The 17,849-nt window shown below is 48.5% G+C and overlaps 7 protein-coding genes across 7 annotated transcripts; 3 read left to right on the top strand and 4 right to left on the bottom strand.

Annotated features, from left to right (window-relative positions):
- Nucleotides 1-316: 316 nt before the first annotated feature.
- Nucleotides 317-4,257, bottom strand: Asppvi_003592 (putative Chromo domain protein Chp1p; the record flags this gene model as incomplete). The annotated part of the gene is made up of 4 exons (XM_043299553.1): nucleotides 317-893; nucleotides 947-1,278; nucleotides 1,335-2,489; nucleotides 2,641-4,257. The coding sequence occupies 4 exons, from the start codon at nucleotides 4,255-4,257 to the stop codon at nucleotides 317-319; spliced, it is 3,681 nt and encodes a 1,226-aa protein (XP_043155488.1).
- Nucleotides 4,258-5,057: 800 nt separating this feature from the next.
- On the top strand, nucleotides 5,058-5,982 carry Asppvi_003591 (Rab family GTPase; the record flags this gene model as incomplete). The annotated part of the gene is made up of 5 exons (XM_043299552.1): nucleotides 5,058-5,078; nucleotides 5,149-5,203; nucleotides 5,266-5,655; nucleotides 5,721-5,801; nucleotides 5,855-5,982. 5 exons carry the CDS (start codon nucleotides 5,058-5,060, stop codon nucleotides 5,980-5,982), a joined length of 675 nt encoding a protein of 224 aa, XP_043155487.1.
- A 1,710-nt stretch (nucleotides 5,983-7,692) lies between these two features.
- On the top strand, nucleotides 7,693-8,827 carry Asppvi_003590 (ribosome biogenesis protein BRX1; the record flags this gene model as incomplete). The annotated part of the gene is made up of 2 exons (XM_043299551.1): nucleotides 7,693-7,922; nucleotides 7,987-8,827. The coding sequence occupies 2 exons, from the start codon at nucleotides 7,693-7,695 to the stop codon at nucleotides 8,825-8,827; spliced, it is 1,071 nt and encodes a 356-aa protein (XP_043155486.1).
- Nucleotides 8,828-9,687: 860 nt separating this feature from the next.
- Nucleotides 9,688-10,743, top strand: Asppvi_003589 (F-box protein; the record flags this gene model as incomplete). The annotated part of the gene is made up of 1 exon (XM_043299550.1): nucleotides 9,688-10,743. The coding sequence occupies one exon, from the start codon at nucleotides 9,688-9,690 to the stop codon at nucleotides 10,741-10,743; it is 1,056 nt and encodes a 351-aa protein (XP_043155485.1).
- A 717-nt stretch (nucleotides 10,744-11,460) lies between these two features.
- On the bottom strand, nucleotides 11,461-12,806 carry Asppvi_003588 (uncharacterized protein; the record flags this gene model as incomplete). Its single annotated transcript, XM_043299549.1, has 2 exons — nucleotides 11,461-12,349; nucleotides 12,403-12,806. 2 exons carry the CDS (start codon nucleotides 12,804-12,806, stop codon nucleotides 11,461-11,463), a joined length of 1,293 nt encoding a protein of 430 aa, XP_043155484.1.
- Nucleotides 12,807-14,979: 2,173 nt separating this feature from the next.
- Nucleotides 14,980-16,210, bottom strand: Asppvi_003587 (ketohexokinase; the record flags this gene model as incomplete). Its single annotated transcript, XM_043299548.1, has 6 exons — nucleotides 14,980-15,145; nucleotides 15,195-15,305; nucleotides 15,366-15,427; nucleotides 15,490-15,648; nucleotides 15,702-16,098; nucleotides 16,164-16,210. 6 exons carry the CDS (start codon nucleotides 16,208-16,210, stop codon nucleotides 14,980-14,982), a joined length of 942 nt encoding a protein of 313 aa, XP_043155483.1.
- Nucleotides 16,211-16,798: 588 nt separating this feature from the next.
- Asppvi_003586 (uncharacterized protein) lies at nucleotides 16,799-17,436 on the bottom strand (the record flags this gene model as incomplete). Its single annotated transcript, XM_043299547.1, has 2 exons — nucleotides 16,799-16,901; nucleotides 17,060-17,436. The coding sequence occupies 2 exons, from the start codon at nucleotides 17,434-17,436 to the stop codon at nucleotides 16,799-16,801; spliced, it is 480 nt and encodes a 159-aa protein (XP_043155482.1).
- Nucleotides 17,437-17,849: the final 413 nt, after the last annotated feature.

Raw genomic sequence — 17,849 nt, 5'->3', positions numbered from 1 at the left:
ACTATATATATGATGCCGGCACGCGATACCTACCTTGTCATGGATTTGACCATACAAACTTCAAGCAGTGAGCGATTKGGTTTTATATTCTAAGTTCGTACGGCGTTTGGGGAATTTTTGGAATCTAGCGAAGGATAGGACTCTTGTCTCGTCTCAGTGTCTTTCTGGTCACATGCCATTCTTCCGTTGATGTCTGATGTAAACCTTGCTACTACATGGGTATCTGATGCGACAATCGCCCCTTGAACCAAAGGGCATGAAACAAGATTACGAAACCTGTCCTTCTAGGCATAGAGCAAAAGCAAATCATGTCAGTTCATTGGTACGGTTGAGGGTATTTCAGCCTCGAAGGACCGTGAGAAAACCCGCCGACCCTCGAGACATCCAGCTCATCGGCTGAAGGGCCATTCGCTCCAGGTGTCCGGGGTGTATAGGCAGGATTCTGGTTTTGGGATTTCGCCTCCGACGACAGACCTGGCTTCCCTAGCCTAGGCCTCACTTTGTCCCAGTATGCCTTGTACTTGACGTTGAAGGCCTTCATAAAATCTTTTGCACCATATCTGATCTCAATATGTTGCCAGGCTTCCCATCTCGGTAGAGGTTTCACTGCCGTGAGCATGACGAACCGTCTGAACCTGTGGTTGTTGACTATTGCCCAACCGGCGAAAAATTCTCCAAGGTGGTCGGTATTCCTTTGTTCCTGTGTGAGGCCTTTTGGTATACTCGCGTCATCTTCTTCGGTGCGCGACCCATAGAGTGGGATAGCGTCAAGTGAAATCACAGGATCTTCAGTGTGCTCACTGCTGGCGCCGCTGAGAATATTTGCACCTGTCCGTTCTGAGCCTGCCACGCGATTGTTTAATTGAAGAATTAGAGCATACATGCTCAACCATCTGAGGTATCGGGTTAGAAGGGAGCAAGCGACAAGGCTAGATAAGGGACTTACATTCCCTGCCTGAATGGATCTTTTGATTCAGATTGCTTCATTAGCCAGTCCAGGATATTTGGCCGGAACATGACCTTCCAACTCCCTGGGAATTTCTGCTTTATCCAATCCTTTAGCCACGCCAGGATGATGAGCGTGGCATCTGGATCCCTAAGCATGAAGTCTTCTGTGATGAGGATGACACCACCATGTGGAAATACACGTTGAAAATACATGGGGTGGTCAGCGTATTGTAGTGGCTTTCTTAAAGAAAGGCTCCAGAAGCTGACGCTTCGATGGATCAGCTCCTTGATGAAAGGTAGGGCATGGTAATCCATAAAGCTTTCATGAGCCTTCATTGAGTCAGCGCAGCTGCTGGATTATTAGTGAATGGGGCTTCCTGACTGACCAAGACAACCCCCTTATGTATCGTGCGTGCAAATCTCTCCCAATCTTCCGGAAGGCGATTTGAATAGGTCACAGCATTGTGTCTTCTTAGAAACTCGTGCATGACTTCGTACTCTTCCTGCACTACTTCGGAGCCGGCAGGAAACATCAAGTAGAATACTTGAGCCTTCGTAGGCTTCTCAGCATCGTTCACGGTCGCGAGGAGATCATAGGTGACACTAAATTGTTCTTTGAAGACGGCATCTAGATTAAGAGTGTTCTCAGACGGCTGTGACAGCGATCTAACATCACCTGCGATAGACTGAGACATTCTCGCATCGTGTTTCAGTCGGGAAGGAAGTCCAGGATCTTCCTCTGGCGCTGTTCGAGCATCAGAGGTCATAGATGAGGTCTCAGTTGCTAGTTGCGTAGTCCTTGGTCTCGGCAATGGAGCCTGCTGTGCTGATAATAGTGTGCTTGTCTCTTGTGCCCGATCCTGTACGGCTAAATTCGCATGCTCTAATTCCCGTGGCGTGTTCTGGGGTGCCGCTTGCGAGTTATGCGCGCCAGGGGGTTGAGTTGAAATTTTGGGGGCTACACTGGTTGTGTCTGTTGAGACTGAGTCATTTGCTGCATCGAAGGGTTTTGTTACGTCTAACGCTTCAGATGCTTTTGGTGTCATGACTTTGCCGTCTGTCGAAATTTGAATGCGAAGGTTGGATATTTCATTGACACGTCTCCCAGCTTCTTGAGTCGAAACATCAGGGACGCCCACAGACGGAGGCCGAGTAGCCACAGCGTCGGTAGGTCGAGCTCTGCTTGGAGCATCTTGGGGAGTTATGAGTGCGAGGGGTACTGGCTTGTGCGACTCAACATGAAGCCGTTTTCTTTCACGCCGAGCAGTGATGGTGTCAAAGCCTCGCAACGGGCTTCGGACTGCGACATTTAGGAAAACGTCCTCAGGGATTCTAGAATGGGCAGAATCTGCATTGAGAAATGCAAAGTCTGACGACTTCGGGGAATAGGCAAGTAACGCATTCTGCATCCTGCTGTCTGCAGCTGGATACAATATGGCCACAAGCTCATTACGACGAAGTTCTTCCCCAAATCTGTAGATGCTCGGCTCTGTATCATCGAACCCTTCTATCCAACCATTGGAGTACTTCTGATTATTTTTCTGCCTCCTGGTCAGCAACAAGCCCTTCAATGGGAGTTTAAAAAAAAAAAAAAAAAAAAAAAAAGGAAACCAGACCGCAAAGTAGAAGCAGCAAATTTGGAAGAGTCTTCAGAGCAGCGAATGGGAAGAAAAGTCGGAGAAGTTGACTTACCGTGTTCTGACATAGGACATTATACTCTTCTAGGTTACATGTATGCTGAAACCAGACATGGATTCGATTGCCCCTTTTGGTAGACATGAGCCAGTTTCGACTCTCGGGACTCAGGCCACATAGCCTGGCTGAACCAATTTCCTTCCTCTCAGGGCCGTAGTAAAGAAAGATAAGGAGTTCACCAGGGTTCCAGTAATACTGTTGGCGGTTTTTGACGACGTGGGCCCCTAGTTTTGGTTCCCTCGTTGGAAGTTTGGGTATCGGATAGTCTTCGAGTTCATGGCGATGGATTGGGGAGCTAGTATTCGGTGTCAGACTGTCACCGGAAGGTTGGCTTGGACTCCAGCTAGTTGGCAGTGGTCGGTCGGGTCTCCAGGTATCCGCAGCGCACGTTGGTTTGTACGCGCCTGGCAGACTGTGATTCGGCTTGTATGACCCATCCTGTGCGCGTTTCGGTGAACTCAGGGCCGAACTCTCCCGAGTTTGGCCAATTTGGCCTTGAGCCACATTATCCGAATCAAGGTCCATTGGCGAACCGACATCATGCGATTCTGGATCCAATGCACTGTCATTGATTCCGTTTGACGAGCTGACATTCTGCGTGCCTAGTCTGCCCGAAGTGACTGACTTAGGAGAGCTCACATTATGCGAGCCTAGTTCCACGGGACCTCCATTGAATTGCTTCGACGAGCTAACGTTGTGCGAACCAATCTTTACGCTATTCAAGTCACCCTGCTTTGGCGAGCTAACATCATGAGGACCTAGCTCCGCCGAGATTGGCCCATCCTGCGTAGGTGAGCTCACATTATGAGGTCCGAGCCTAGCGGTAATGGCGTCATTCTTCGCGATAGGTGAGCTGACGCTGTGCAGCCCTATCTTTGTTGCAGCCAGCCCAGTCCTGGCTGGCCAGTCGGACGGCCGAGAGAGTTGCAGCTTGTTCATATCGGGAGGTGGCTCATAAGCTTTCGCCTTCTCGTACTTCCATCTTGTCGACAAATTGAACAACTTTGGCGTCTCAGAACTGTTCATCCTTTTGGGGCGGGTGGGAGCCGGGGCAGTTCCGAATAAGATAGGGGGAGGTGGTCTTTTTGGAAGCTGCTGAGTTTGAGCTTGCGCACTTCCTCCGCCGGCATTTGTTCGGGGAGTTTGTCCGGATGAAGCCTTTGATTTGTCGACTTCGATATCATTGGAGCCAGCACCATCAGGAATCCTTGGGTCAGGCACGTTATTACTCGGAGGGCTCTCCGCAGTAGGATGACTTTGCTGGGGTCCGTCAAGCCCCAGACGTCTCCTCTTTGCGGCTCGTCTTTGCTTCCTGTCATGTTTTGCCCTCTCAAGGGCAGCTAGATGATTTTCAAACCGGACAAGATCAAATGCTGGACGCTTTCCTTCTGCAATTGCCTTTTTCTTCTTATTCCAGTCGATCAAAGTCTGTTCATTGCAAAAGGACTCAGGGGGTTCCCACGTGCATCGTTCAATAGGGTAATTGGCCCATTTCACCAAATATTTGATGCCATCGTCAAATTCAAGCTCAGCCAAGATAGTTTCCACTTCATATTCAGATTCCTGCTCACTGGGTGCAGTGGACGTAATCGAGATATCATCATCGTCGCTCATGTCGACATCAAGCTGAAATGGTTCTTTCCCATCTGAGCATACAGAAGCAAGATAGCGAAATTTAGAGCGATGGCAATGAGAGACCGGAAGGACACAAAAGACTCGATATTCAAATGATCCGTACAGAACGGTTGTAGTTCAACCCGGATGATAAGATATCAAGGCGAAGTGACAGAGTCTACCATGACGTTCTGAAGTTCATGCGCTGTAATGTGTTTGTTTTTCCTTTTTGGCTGTTTCGAACTATTAAGTAGAAAACCGAACGGGAAAGAGAGCTTCGATTGAGAATACAACAGAAGGTGCCAACGAGCACATCAGGAAGAATCCTTCTCCTGAGTCATTTATTAAAGGACTTATCTTTCTGTTCAACAGATGAGAAACCTTCAACCTCGCTGCATCTTCTTACAGATCACAGCAAACAACCTTTCTAGCCTAGGGACTGGCACACGCAGAGGGGACTATCACGTGATTTGTCACTAGGCCCGAATAGGAAGCGTCCACTCGGCACCGCAACAAGCACGGGAAGCAGTAGGGAGACAAGGACGCTTCATCCCCAGAGGCATTAAGATAACTCCTATCTTTCTTCCCACCTTGCTCTTTTTTCTGTAAGTGTTACTATTTCTCTGCAATTTCTTTCGCATCTATTGCTGTTCATCGATCCGAGAGCTGACCGTCTTACGTCTCCAGGGCTTAATTTGGTCCCATTGTCCCTTACAGTTCCTACGACCTCCAGTCGGCCACGTCGAATCTCCTCAGAAACTCTTCGTAGAGCGAATTAGCTCACATACTGCTTACCCACCATGGCTAACGATGAATATGATGTGAGTGACTCCTCTATCGCCCACTATCTATGCCAAGTTTCTATGTCGCTAATCTGAGTATTCGGAATAGTTTCTCTTCAAGGGTAATGTTGCCACTTTCCCCGCGCAGTCGCCGCAAGTTTCATGTTTTCGGCATCATACTCCCCTCAAAGACCCTATAACTAATCTGCGACGACCGTTTGAATAGTGGTGCTTATTGGGGATTCCGGTGTTGGCAAGTCCAACCTTCTGAGTCGATTCACCCGCAACGAGTTCAACCTTGACTCCAAGTCTACCATTGGTGTCGAGTTCGCAACCCGCTCAATCCAGGTGGATTCCAAGACGATCAAGGCGCAGATCTGGGATACTGCTGGTCAAGAACGCTATCGTGCCATTACATCTGCCTATTACCGTGGCGCCGTCGGTGCCCTTCTTGTGTACGATATCAGCAAACACCAGACCTACGACAATGTCAACCGCTGGTTGAAGGAACTCCGTGACCACGCCGATTCCAACATCGTCATCATGCTCGTCGGGAACAAGAGTGATTTGAGACACCTTCGCGCCGTGCCTACAGATGAGGCTAAGCAATTTGCGAGTATGTTCATTGTCCAGTCAGCCACTCATGCACGGATTTACTTACATTTTCTCGGAACGCAACAGGCGAGAACAACCTCTCTTTCATCGAAACATCTGCGCTCGACGCAAGCAATGTTGAGCTTGCTTTCCAAAACATCCTCACAGGTTCGCTCCTTCTATTCATGGCTCCTTGTCTCACTGGACTCACATGTTACTAGAAATCTACCGCATCGTCTCCAGCAAGGCTTTGGATAATGGTGACTCCGGCCAAGCCCCCCTCAGCAGTGGCCGCACGATTGAAGTCAGCAAGGCTCCGGATACTGAGTCGAAGCAAGGCTGCTGTTAGAAATCGCCGGATTTGCTGCTGTAAGGGAAGCCACGCCTGTCGGAACGATTTTTTACTCTGCAATGTGATAATTGAATGGTCTTGATCTTTCTTTTTGTCTGTTACTTAGCCTCCACGGATATGATACACAAGAGGAACGTTGGGAACGGCAATTCAGGGGCATGGGCACTGTAGGCGATCATTACTCCCAGGACATTATGTTGTCGACATCTTCTATTCCCTTTTTTGTCCTAATTCGCCCTAACTACGAAATTGACTCTTCTTTCTTCTGAACACTTTCCTTTTCTGCCCTTGTCTTTCACAACTTTATTTCGTTAGGTCCCTCATCACTTTTGTTCGCTTGTCCTTGGTATGACAACGATGGTCCATGGAAGGTAGTTCTGTTCACAGGCGTCGACGAGGATGGGTGGGTTGTATGCAATCATTGGTTCGGCGATATGGGTTCAAATGGTCATTCCAACGTCACTTCGCACTTCTCAATCATTGTTCTAGATAGATATCAATTATTTGGGCATTTTGAACCGCAATTACGACCTGACTTGTGACTTGCGAGCCTCAAGCCTGTGATGTAGACTAAACTGTAAATTAGCATCGACATTTAGTGGGCCGAGCTCCACCTTCCTAAACAGTGGAGCGACCCACGCGACGCCAATCCGCTATCTAATACACCAACACTGAAATTCCCCGATGGCAGCTTCTGTCCTGCCTTCCATAAACCGAATACGTCGCCTCAAGTACTCCGTAGTCTACTGCCATAGTAATCATAGTCACTGCTCGAGATTATTATCATCTACGACGAAAGAACAGGTTGAACTTCAAGCTTCAACTCAGGTCGACTAAGCCCTTGACTGAGAGAGGGTGCTAGTCCGTAGCGACCCCCCACCCAGGCACTGCTCATTCGTGCGCGCAAGCCTCGCTACTTAGCTCGAGTTTCAAGGCCCTGCTGGCTTATCTAGAGTGAGGCTGGCGCGTTCGTTCGGCTTCTCAGGGGTGGTGGTGCAAGCGAGTCGGTCAGAGGCTGGGAAAGTCCAGACTCGGATGTTCGTCTCCAGATGCGGATAGCCTCGGCGTCAAGTGCCAACTGTCATAAGAGATATCTTATGAGGCTAAGATATTATTATTAGGCGAGTCAGATATGACTTGGTGGGAAGGTCTCACGTGCCTCCAGTGATAACAGACTTCAATAATCTTTGTATGCGCCAGATTATCAACCCATGATCATGATTCTTTGCCGAAACTTTTCCCCCCAGCAAATCTATGATTGGATTTCCGCGAAGTAGAACACTAAGCTTCACCCAAATACTAGAGTATGACAGGCCCAAGCGGTTGCAAGATCAAGGGCAGCTATCTGACAGACGATTGCCGAGAGAAGGGCATACAGAATATTCAAAAGAGAGATTGTCCCAAATATGGATCCGTGCTGTAGTACACGAAAAATCCAAGTTGGCAATTGGTAGCAAGGATCGTTTCAACTGGCGTCAGAAACACAGAAACTGTGATGATCGATCATGAATTTGGGAATGTATCGAGGCCTCTCTATACGGGCATGCCAAGAACTTTTACCTATTGTTGTGCACGTGACCTTTTACCCCAAAGGCGGTGAATTTTAAAAAATATTCTGCCAGCATCTTTTCGGTATCCTCGTGGATCTTTTCTCTGCGACGAACAGCAACCCAAAAAGCTCAACCGAAATATTCTATTCCAATCATAATGGCTGCAGTATACAAGACAGTGTCTAAGAAGAAGGCTCGGCAAATTGCCGAAGATCAGGATGAGGTAGACATGGAGATGGAAGATCTTCTCGCTGGAGCCGACGATACAAGCGACAGCGACGAAGACGAAGATGAGCACACTGCGGAAGCGGCCAAGAAGCAGCTCGCCGCTGGATTCATGCCGAAGTCTCGTGTTCTCATGTTGACTTCAAGAGGTGTGACATATCGGTATGCTCAGGATTTGCTAGCCACTTCGGACTTGACCGTTTCAGACGCTGACGAGCGATTCTAGCCATCGACATCTGCTCTCCGATCTCTGCGGTTTGCTCCCTCACACGCACAAAGAAAGCAAATTAGATACGAAAAAGAAGACGGCCGGTTACAACCTACTCCTGAACTCCCTCGCAGACCTCCACTCATGCAACGTCATTTTCTTCCTCGAAGCACGCAAGCGCGGTCAAGATTTGTATCTGTGGCTGGCTCGTCCTCCCAACGGACCTACCATCAAGTTTCACCTCACCAACCTGCACACTATGGGTGAATTGAACACTGGATTTAGCGGTAACTGTTTGAAGGGTGGCCGGGGCATTGTCGTTTTCGATCAGTCGTTTGACGAACAGGGTCCGGTTATGAGCAGCCCGGGAAACGAGTACCGCGGATTGATCAGGGAAATGCTACGTGGAGTTTTCTGTGTCCCCAAGCGTGGTGTCAAGGGCATGAAGCCTTTTGTTGACCGCGTCATTGGTGTCTTTGGCGTGGATGGCAAGATTTGGATTCGAGTCTATGAGATTAGAGAGTCCGAAGGTGGAGCCAAAAAGGACGATGAGAACAGCAAGCCCACCCCCAAGGGCAAGAATGCTCAACCTGAGATCTCCCTTGTTGAGATTGGACCTCGCTTTGTCCTTACGCCAATCGTCATTCTTGAGGGCAGTTTCGGTGGCCCTGTCATCTACGAGAACAAGGAGTATGTGAGCCCCAACCAAGTCCGCAGTGAGATCCGTGTGAGCAAGGCGGCGCGTTACGCGAAGCGTCGGGATGTTCAAACCAATTTGATTTCGAAACGCTCTATGTTGGGCTTAGCAGAAGGCGAGAGAAAGCCAGGTCCTCTCGACACCAAGAGCCTGTTTTCTTAAAAGCTCTTATGGTCATCATGATTCCGATTTCGGTCCACTTGTCGTTTCTGTCTCTTTTCTTCCATGAGCATTAGACTTGATATCCTGAGGGGATGTACATGTGATGTGAGGGGTACATTGTTTCGGTTCATTCTGTGGCGTCTAGGTTTGAAGATAATTTAAAAGTTTCTTATGCTCTCCATCGTTACCTAGATTTGGTGGCTTGTATTCCCAAATTCCGATTAACTTATGTAGCAGGTAATGGAACATTACATCTAAATAGACTTGTTTTGTTTCCCAACAGAGGGATGAACTCGTTTAATCATCCAGAGAGGATATCTGTATGGAAACAAGAATCATTTGAGGCAATCATACGGATAGTTATACCAAATATTTGACAACATTTCGACCCAAGAGTGAGGGGAATTTTGGTAAAGCAAGGGGCGCAGATTAGATAAGCGGGGCCTATAGTTAACTATAAATCGGGGTTGGACCTCCTGTATATACTCCGACTCTAGCTTTCTCCGTCCACCATCATGGCGGCGCATTTGCCATCCAGTCGTTCGCGGCTGCGCGATACTCGTTTCGCATCACCTACGATGCTCCTCAGCATGCTTGCTCTAAATCAGATCGCTTCATCTTCTGTCAGCCCCAACGGCGGGGTTTGCACCTGAATTCATACCCTTGTTTGCGACGGCGGCGGCGTTGACTCATTGATATCAAGACGCTGTCAAGGTTGGGCGCTTCTCCCGGCCTTCACGCATATCGGGCTCTAGATTGATTACGAAGATTTCTATTAGGTACTTCAGAAATTATACGCTACTCTCCCGTTTGCTGTGCTGACATGTTACTTGGTAACAGAATATATCACCCTCATATCGATGGATCGTCTGGCAACGGAGCTTTTGCTCCACATATTTCGCTCTTGCGAGAGCGTTTCTGATGTTCTCAATCTTGCATCCACCTGCCGAAGGCTTCGCCGTGTCTTTAACCAATCCCACAAGCTGCAAATTCTAATTGATATCGCGGACTACGAGTTTGGACCTCTAGACGAGATCGTCCAGCTTGTAACACACAACGCAAGCCAACCAGCACACATCCTCCGCCATGTTCCCATGTCCGAGTCGCTTCTCCGACAGGTAGTGCAGGTCGGACTCGTCGCGCGGAAATGGGAGGCGATCTACCCGGTCAAGAAATGGAAGGTCGATTTCGAGAATCGGCGTTCCCTGACCGACGATGAACGGTTTCGTTTGCGCCGTGCTATTTATCGCTTGTGGCTATATCATCGCGCTTTCCATACTTCCAACTTTGACCGTTTCTCGCGTAAACTTCGTCACGTCGTCTCTGAGCGTGCCCAGCTTCTGCACAACTGGTCCACTGTCGAACTTGCCGAGGTTGAGGACATTCGGCTGATCATCACCGACATCGTGCAAAATCACATCTGTCCCAGCAACGGGACTATCCAGCGGAAGTTCCGCAAGCGGTATCCCGAGAGCAATCACCAGCTATCATTTAATATTCATCTGAACTATCCGAGAACGAGCGAATGGCCTGACAAGGCTGACCACACAGTCAATCAGTACTTCTATTCCGCTCACCCCACAAGTAGCACTGAATCACCCGCAAAGTACAGATCGAGATTCCGCAATGACTTCTTTCACGACCCCGGCTTCGAAGGTTGGGGAGATGAAATTCCGCATTATTATGTAGTCCAGGATATGATGAAGCTTGACCCCGGGCAGGTCCTCTGGTTGCGCGAACATGCGCCCATGAAAGAGCAAGTTGAAGCCTTCATACGGTCCTTGGGCGATTGGTTTCGTGATAATGGAGAGACATTCGGAGATACTCTCCAGTGGGTGATGAATGAGCGCGGTGATGATATTGAGGAGTTTCGGGCTGCCATAGCAGATCGGGAACTAGGAATCGTGTGGTCTTAGTTCGATTTTAGACTATTTCATGCATAGCATTCTAGAAATTGCATAGTTGAAGCTGTTGAGGTATATCAGGTGCACTATTGGAGGTGTTCATGCACGAGGCGATAACGAGTACTGCGTCCAACAATGTCAGTAAACCTAAAGACAATTGAAGCAGCTCAGCTATGTTGTATTAAGTGAATCCAGCAGGTAAGGCTCAAAGGATAAAGCCTATCCAGATTCAGTAAGAGTAAGAGCTTGTCAAACTGGAGAATGTACGCAAAGATGAAGAAATCGCTCTGGAAAGAGTGCGAGGACGTTAATACCACGCTGGCCTTGCAGCCTAACTATGTATCTCTGTTGTCCATCTTGCAGATCTATTACAGGCTGCAGCTGCCGTCGAATGAGCTTTAAAAATCTATCCCTGCCTCTAAGTGGAGCCGTGGTTGTCTCGATCCCTTTTGAATCGGTTATAGCAAATTGAGACGATCTGACGGTATATCTCAATCCAGTCAACTTTGCTAGGGCATTTCATAATAGGACTATTGGGAGTATAAGTCTACTCATATTTGCTTGAGCCACTAGGCTGTACTGTCGATGTTGCCTGTGTAGTGCATGCAATGCTAGCTTTGACGTCCATTGAAGAATATTCACCGGTACGAGTAGTCACCTCTTTCGGAATAGAATAATGCCTCGGCTCGAAAAATTCAATCCTATTTAGCATTGACATCAGCATCAGCCTTAATCCGTTGCGCCGCCCATTCCCCTTTTCCTCATCTCGTTGGGAGACGGCTTATCATGCCTCGTTCTCGGTCCGGGAGACTGCTCCTCATTGCCAGTTTGAATTGGAGAAGTATGTTTACTCCTTTGAGTCCCCGTGGCTGAAGGCGAGCTGATGGTGACAGTTCCAGCAGGGTTGGAGCCACTAGATACAGCTCCGAAACGACTGCTATAACGCTTCTCAGCCAGATGCCGGAGAGACTCGTCCGTCATTGACCCAACCAATTGGGCTGAATTGCCCTTGGACTGCGCTTTCTTGATATCGAACAGGTCCGCTAAGGTAGTCACCACTACTTGATCGCTGTCCCCATCGGCAATCACCTCCCCAATTCTGTATATCTTCTGACGGGAAACTTCGCTAGCCACTTTGCACACCTCTAGGCACTGCTTCGAGATATTGATATCCTCCTGTAATCGCAATCTCTCCTTGTCGTTTCCAGAATCACCGTGAAGAATCAGGGACTCTAAGCGTCCCTGGAGGCGGCCAATGATCTCTGCGAAGCTCTCTCGATTTTTATCCAGAGTTTGGCGTGTTAGCAACTGTGCTTCAAAGAAATCTCGCATCTCGTCTTCCGTAGCATTCTGGCCCGGCTCCAGTCGTAGAGACGGTTCTCGATTTGTCAAGGATTCAATAAAAGACCTTGCGTCTTCACAAATACGAAGACATTGTTTGGTCACTTCTCTCTCGTCGTTCAAGTCTATGCTTATGTCAGAGGTAATAGTGTTCTCGACCGTTAGTCGTGCCATTTTCTCATCAATTTGCTGTAAATGGACCTCAAGGTTATATACTGTGTCCTTGATCATCTCATTATACTCTTGCAGAACTTGCTGGGAGACTTTGGAGGTATGCCTTATGAGAAGACGTCAGCAGAGACCGATTGTAGATGAGAAATTGCGACTGACATAGTAATAGTGCCCAGACCGACTGAGATAGTTGACTTATACCCTGCGATAGTGTCTATGAATTCATTGATATCTCCCCTCATGAACTCCATCTTTGTCCAATCTCGAAAACCCGTCTTCGATTTCCCACTGAAAGCTTTCATCGATTGTTCGAACTCGTGGCATATTTGGCTGCATCGATCAATAGGACCTTTCAGAAGTGCCAACATTGAGGTCTCCGCATTAGTCACTTCTGTCAACGAGTCCAAAATATTGATGAGATCCTCCAGCTCATCTTGGAGCCTACGTAGAGTTTTGTTGCGGTCTCTGTAGCGCTGGACGGTTTCATAGAGCGACCTCGTTGATTGAACGGCGGCTGTGATAACAGCCACCACTGAAGCGGTAATGCTCAAAGGATCCGCCATTTTCGAGTCGGCAGTGGACTGGGCCTTATACTCTCCTCTAGTGAAGTTGAAGCAGGAAGTTAAGTGCAAATAAATGCTCCCAGCCGAAGCGAGGGTAGCTGCGAGTTCAAATACCAGCTCTCAGTTTTGATTAAAGACCGTGAGGCACACCTGTCTGATTGGTCGAATTAGCGCCGTGGCTGTATCATGTCTGGGATACAAAGGCATTCTGCTATTCTGCAACGCGAGACAATGTGTGCTGCGGTCCACTTGCGGGGCATTTCATACCATCTTGAGCCGCCAGGGTTGGTTTCGTAAGAGCTTTTGAGGGGCAAGCGATAGGTCTTGAATCGTCACTGAGGGAGACGACGAGCGCAAGCGCGACACAGCCGCTGAAGTTCAGCGCTTCAGCCAGCGAAAATGCCAGCTTCTGTTCCTAGACAACACCGGCTAATTTTTGTACTCTTGTCCAGAGTAACTCGTGGTGCTGCAGTACCATCCCTCTATTCAGCGGTGGGTCTGAGAACAGCGTTGGCGCATAAAGTGCCGAGGCGGGCAGCTCCCACCTTCCAAGATCTAACGTCATCCACGGTTGGCCATCTACCGGTAGTGCAGTAGACGCCCCCTACCAATAAAATGCCGACTGAAGTGTGTTAGAACCAAAAGTGGTAATGACATATTGTATATGATCCTCAATCTAGGCCTAAAGTTCATGGTCTCTGCGAAATACTGAATTCTTAGAACTCCCACCACTCAGGTGATCCGTAAAAAGGCTGTCCGTGCCCGGAAAGCTCTCCTCCAGACAACCAAATAGCCCACCCATGTCTTGAGTTATGATCTCTGTAAAAGTCATACCATCAGTAAAAGCCCACTCGGATGTTTGATGAGCTTGGTTTGCTTGGCCAAATGGGCCACTCAATTTGCGCACAGCTGTAGAATAAACTGGGACTACGTCCGCAGGATTGCAAATGTCTCTATGTCCAATCATTCCAAGCGAGACACCCCCAAAATTTGCTCTTTCAAGGATTGTTCACAGCTGGTTTATGGCGCGGTAAAAGCCACACTTGGAATCCGGGCAAACTCGCCCAGTTTTCAGTGTCATGCACATCTGTATGAGCTCCTCTTTCCGGCGTCAGTTGCCTTTTAAAAACAGGCGCGCCCTGGCCATGGGCATTGTGGCGAGCCGGTCCAGCTTACGGGGCGTCCTTCTGCCCATATTGGTCGAATGCGTAATGGGCCGAATTGGATTCGTCTGGACCATTCGCATCTGTGCATTTGTGGTGTTGGGTTTGCTTATTATGGTCAATTTAACTGTGCGTTTGCGACTACCACCTCAGCCCCAACCGGCAAGATTTGGGACATATCTACGACCGTTTAAGGAAAAAGCAGTCCTCCTTACAGCATTAGCAAGCTTCTTATACTCAATGGCATGTTCATTCCTATCACCTTCACGGTGACCTATGGAGAACACATGGCTATGGAGGCCGGATTAGCCGGGTACCTGGTCCCAATTTTTAATGCAGCCAGGTAGATTTCCTTGATTCCCCCTTGAATGTGACATCTTAGCTCTTGCTGACAATAGGATGATAGTGGTATTGGCCGTATTCTCCCAGGATACGTTGCAAACAGGTTCGGTAAACTTAACATCGAAAGATCGCAGCAACCATCGTCTTCGGCGCTGGAAAGTTAGTACGCTCGAGTCCAGGAATATTTGTGCGGCGCGTGCAGCAGCACTGTCAACCATCATTGTCATTGCTCTATGTGTTCCAGCTCACTCAGCCAGAATAAGAATAGTGTTCGCTGGTCTATCTGGCTTTAGCTCAGGAACCTACACGGCCATCGGCCCCGCACTGGTGGCGCAGATTTCGGATATCCGAGAGATTGGCGTTCGTAGCGACTCAATGAACGCATTGATGTCCGTTGCTGCGTTAATCGGCAGTCCCGTTGGTAGTGCTCTGTTGTCTGCTGCCCAGGGGAGCTACCTGAACCTGCAAGTTTTCACAGGGAGTATGCTTGCGGTGGGAACGTTCTTCTATATCATGGCTAGGCTGTACTTTGGCGACGGAAGGATTTGCGCAAAGATATAGCAGCCAATATTGTTCTACAACACGGATTCCAGCTTCAAGCACGGCATTGTTTGATGAGACATACACGGTCGTAAAACAGATCCTGCACGTTTTCTGAATGTTTGCTTTCAAAATGACTCCAGTGCCTTGTCCAGACCAGAAAAGCCTTCCTGTCCGACTTTCATGCCCGCAACCCGGTTTGCGAAGTGTATCTTCTTCGCGAGGTCCCAATTTCCCTGGCAGAGCCAAGCATACAACATTCCGGCTATGAACGTATCACCAGCTCCAATAGTACTTGCATTCATCAGTATTTCTGCCAAATACCTTCAGGAGATCGACTTACTCTACGACCTCAAAGTCTGGTGCTGTGTACGCAGGACTGTGCAACAGTTCACCAGCTTGAGTGTCTAGGGCAACAGCCCCGTCTTCTCCCCAGGTACAACACAGGAAAGACCTAATCAAAGTATTTCAGTCAACCACTGCACCCATGGATAAGGCCTAAGGGCTCTCTTACGCATTGCGTGTCATGGGCCTCTGCTTTCGAAGGCATTCCTCGGCCGACTCGTAGCCTTGTCCCTGGACAAAAGTTTAGCAGATGCTGCCTGAGAGGCTATTGATGGTTGTAGAAGCACTCATACTTGAGCCCAGCTCTTCGAGTAGAAAATCACGTCTGCCTCATTTGCAAGCTCCTGAAGACCCGGCCGCCCAGGTTTCTCGGCTTCGACGCTGATCTTGGTTGAAGGATAGCATTGACGTAGATAACGCATGCATGCCAATGTTACCTCTGGTATCCGACCCTACGAATTGAACATGAGTATCCTAAATGCTTCAGAAAGTGAAAGTCGCGAACCTCGAAGTGAAACCAAGTGGCATTGGAGCCAATCTTATCTGCAATTGCTGTAAATTCCTCGACAGTCATTTCTGGGAGCTCATTGTAGTTGACAATCGTCCTGCTTCCGGACGCTTGACTTTTAATGATATAACTCGATGCTGGTTCATTGAATTGTTCCCGATATATGCAATGCTCGAGTTGAACTCCAGGCCCAAAGCCTGCCAGGATCTGCTGCGATGCAACAGATGCCTTCGCGGGCAGAACTGCGACAAGGTTCAATGGCACCTTTGAGGTTGCCTTGCTGTGTGCTATCAATTGCTGCAGCACCTCCAAGGTATTTGGACAGTTTCCTCCGCGGCGATGAGAAATACTAGAAGCACGCAACTTCTCATCTTCTCCCGGGTAATGAGGAGTTCTGCATTTTAACGGTAAGCTGGTGTTGGTTTGTCAACAAGATGTGGGGACGAGTTTCCAACCAACGTCAAGATTGTGTCAACATAACATGCACCTACTGCAACCAACGACATTTTCCCGACTTTGAACAGCGCTATATTTCAAGACTCTCAAGTGGCAGAAAGGAAACTGCAGTGACCTGACGTGTGGGAAGAATTGAGAGTTTGAGAAGAGGTTGTCGATTCGCATATTAGTCATGCCCCACAGGCGACATCATCAGCATCGACACCGAAAGTATGGCACCTGCTGGAATGAAAAATGGTACCTGCGGGTTTCCAAGTACTTATTATCTGCGAATCTAACATTGCAGATACGTTTTTGATACAATCTCATGGCCAGGGTGGTACATAAAAAGACAAGCAAACAACGTACTTCAATTAACAGCTAAGGACTTCAAGATACAAAGCCAAGCACTAGGAGTTGTTGAGAGACATCTGTCTACTCCATAACTATCCCCAACCCATCATCGCCCGAATGATCCTTTTACTACCGTTAGAACATTGTGGAACGCCCTCAGGGAAACGGCGGTGATCAAACTGCTCAAAAGATATCCTCAACGTAATTGAGCAGAGTTGCCTGGCCAGCACATGTTAGGGCAGATTTAAATGCGCCGTCAAATTGAGATGTACTTACTAATTTTAGGGAGCTTCTGCCTCAAGATCTTAATCCTCGTCCTTCGGGTTTTGAGCGGGCTGATCATGTCGGCCGGTCGGTGTGGGCGCAGTATGGGGGCAATGTTCTCTTTTAAGACGGCCGAACTCCAAGCTTTCAATACGTCAGCAATCTCAGGTCCGTCAGCAATCCCAGGTCAAGAAGGATGGTCACAGATAGTGTAGAATCTTTCTACAAGAGCGGAGATAAACTCTCAGAAGGGATGATGTATCAAGGTGATGTGTTCACGCAATGTAGAAAACAAGACTTACCGAGCGCCATTCCAAGAGATATTAGGCTTCATTGGTTTGAGGTTTTCAGCAACCTGATGCCAGGTCTTCTCCGAAATCGTGTGATCGAGTTCCTTCAGAACGGCGACAAGCAAGGCGATCCTAAGTTCGTTGGTCCAAAGTTTGGAAGGCTTCTGGGTGGGGGTTTCTGGGGTCTGCAACTCCTGATCACTGGACGCTACAGAAGCCTCGGTTTGGGGAAACACAGAGCCATCTGCAGCAGCTGAGGTAGCTTGGGCGGGTGCAGACGACAGAGTCTTCTGCTTTTTTGCACCTCGCTTTCTTCCAGTGCCCTTCTTCGGCTGATGACTGGCGCTGTCATCCTCGCCTTCCAGGCCTTTTCTCTTAGCAGATACCATTGTTTGTATTGGTGGTTGGTGATATTCAATCGGTCAAATGATTTGTTGTGAACGGTCAAAGATCTGCTATGATATGATAGTTGAGCATTTGAAAGAGAGAGAAGCAGAAGACGCCCAGCTTGGTTTAAATAACCAGCGCCGAGAGAATGGTGTGAAATTTTCCATCGTGGGCTTCATAGCATGGCACTTCACCAGCCCTATTCCTATGCGCAGCCACATTGCTGGTGCTAAGAATATCTTTTTGACCTAAGTTGATCACTGGTCCATGGCCCTGCTGGATACACTGAGACCTACTCTGCAGTTAGCTTCTCTTAACCACCGCAGTTCCTTTCTTTTCCCTTCCTGACCAGGTGGGAATGATGATATGGAGAGATAGTAGGCACCATATCATAGAGCATCTCCTTGCGAGCTCC

Source organism: Aspergillus pseudoviridinutans, assembly GCF_018340605.1.
Source record: "Aspergillus pseudoviridinutans IFM 55266 DNA, scaffold_2, whole genome shotgun sequence".
NCBI lineage: Eukaryota > Fungi > Ascomycota > Eurotiomycetes > Eurotiales > Aspergillaceae > Aspergillus > Aspergillus pseudoviridinutans.
Note: the sequence above shows the minus strand (reverse complement) of the source record. Positions and strands in the feature narration are given on the sequence as shown.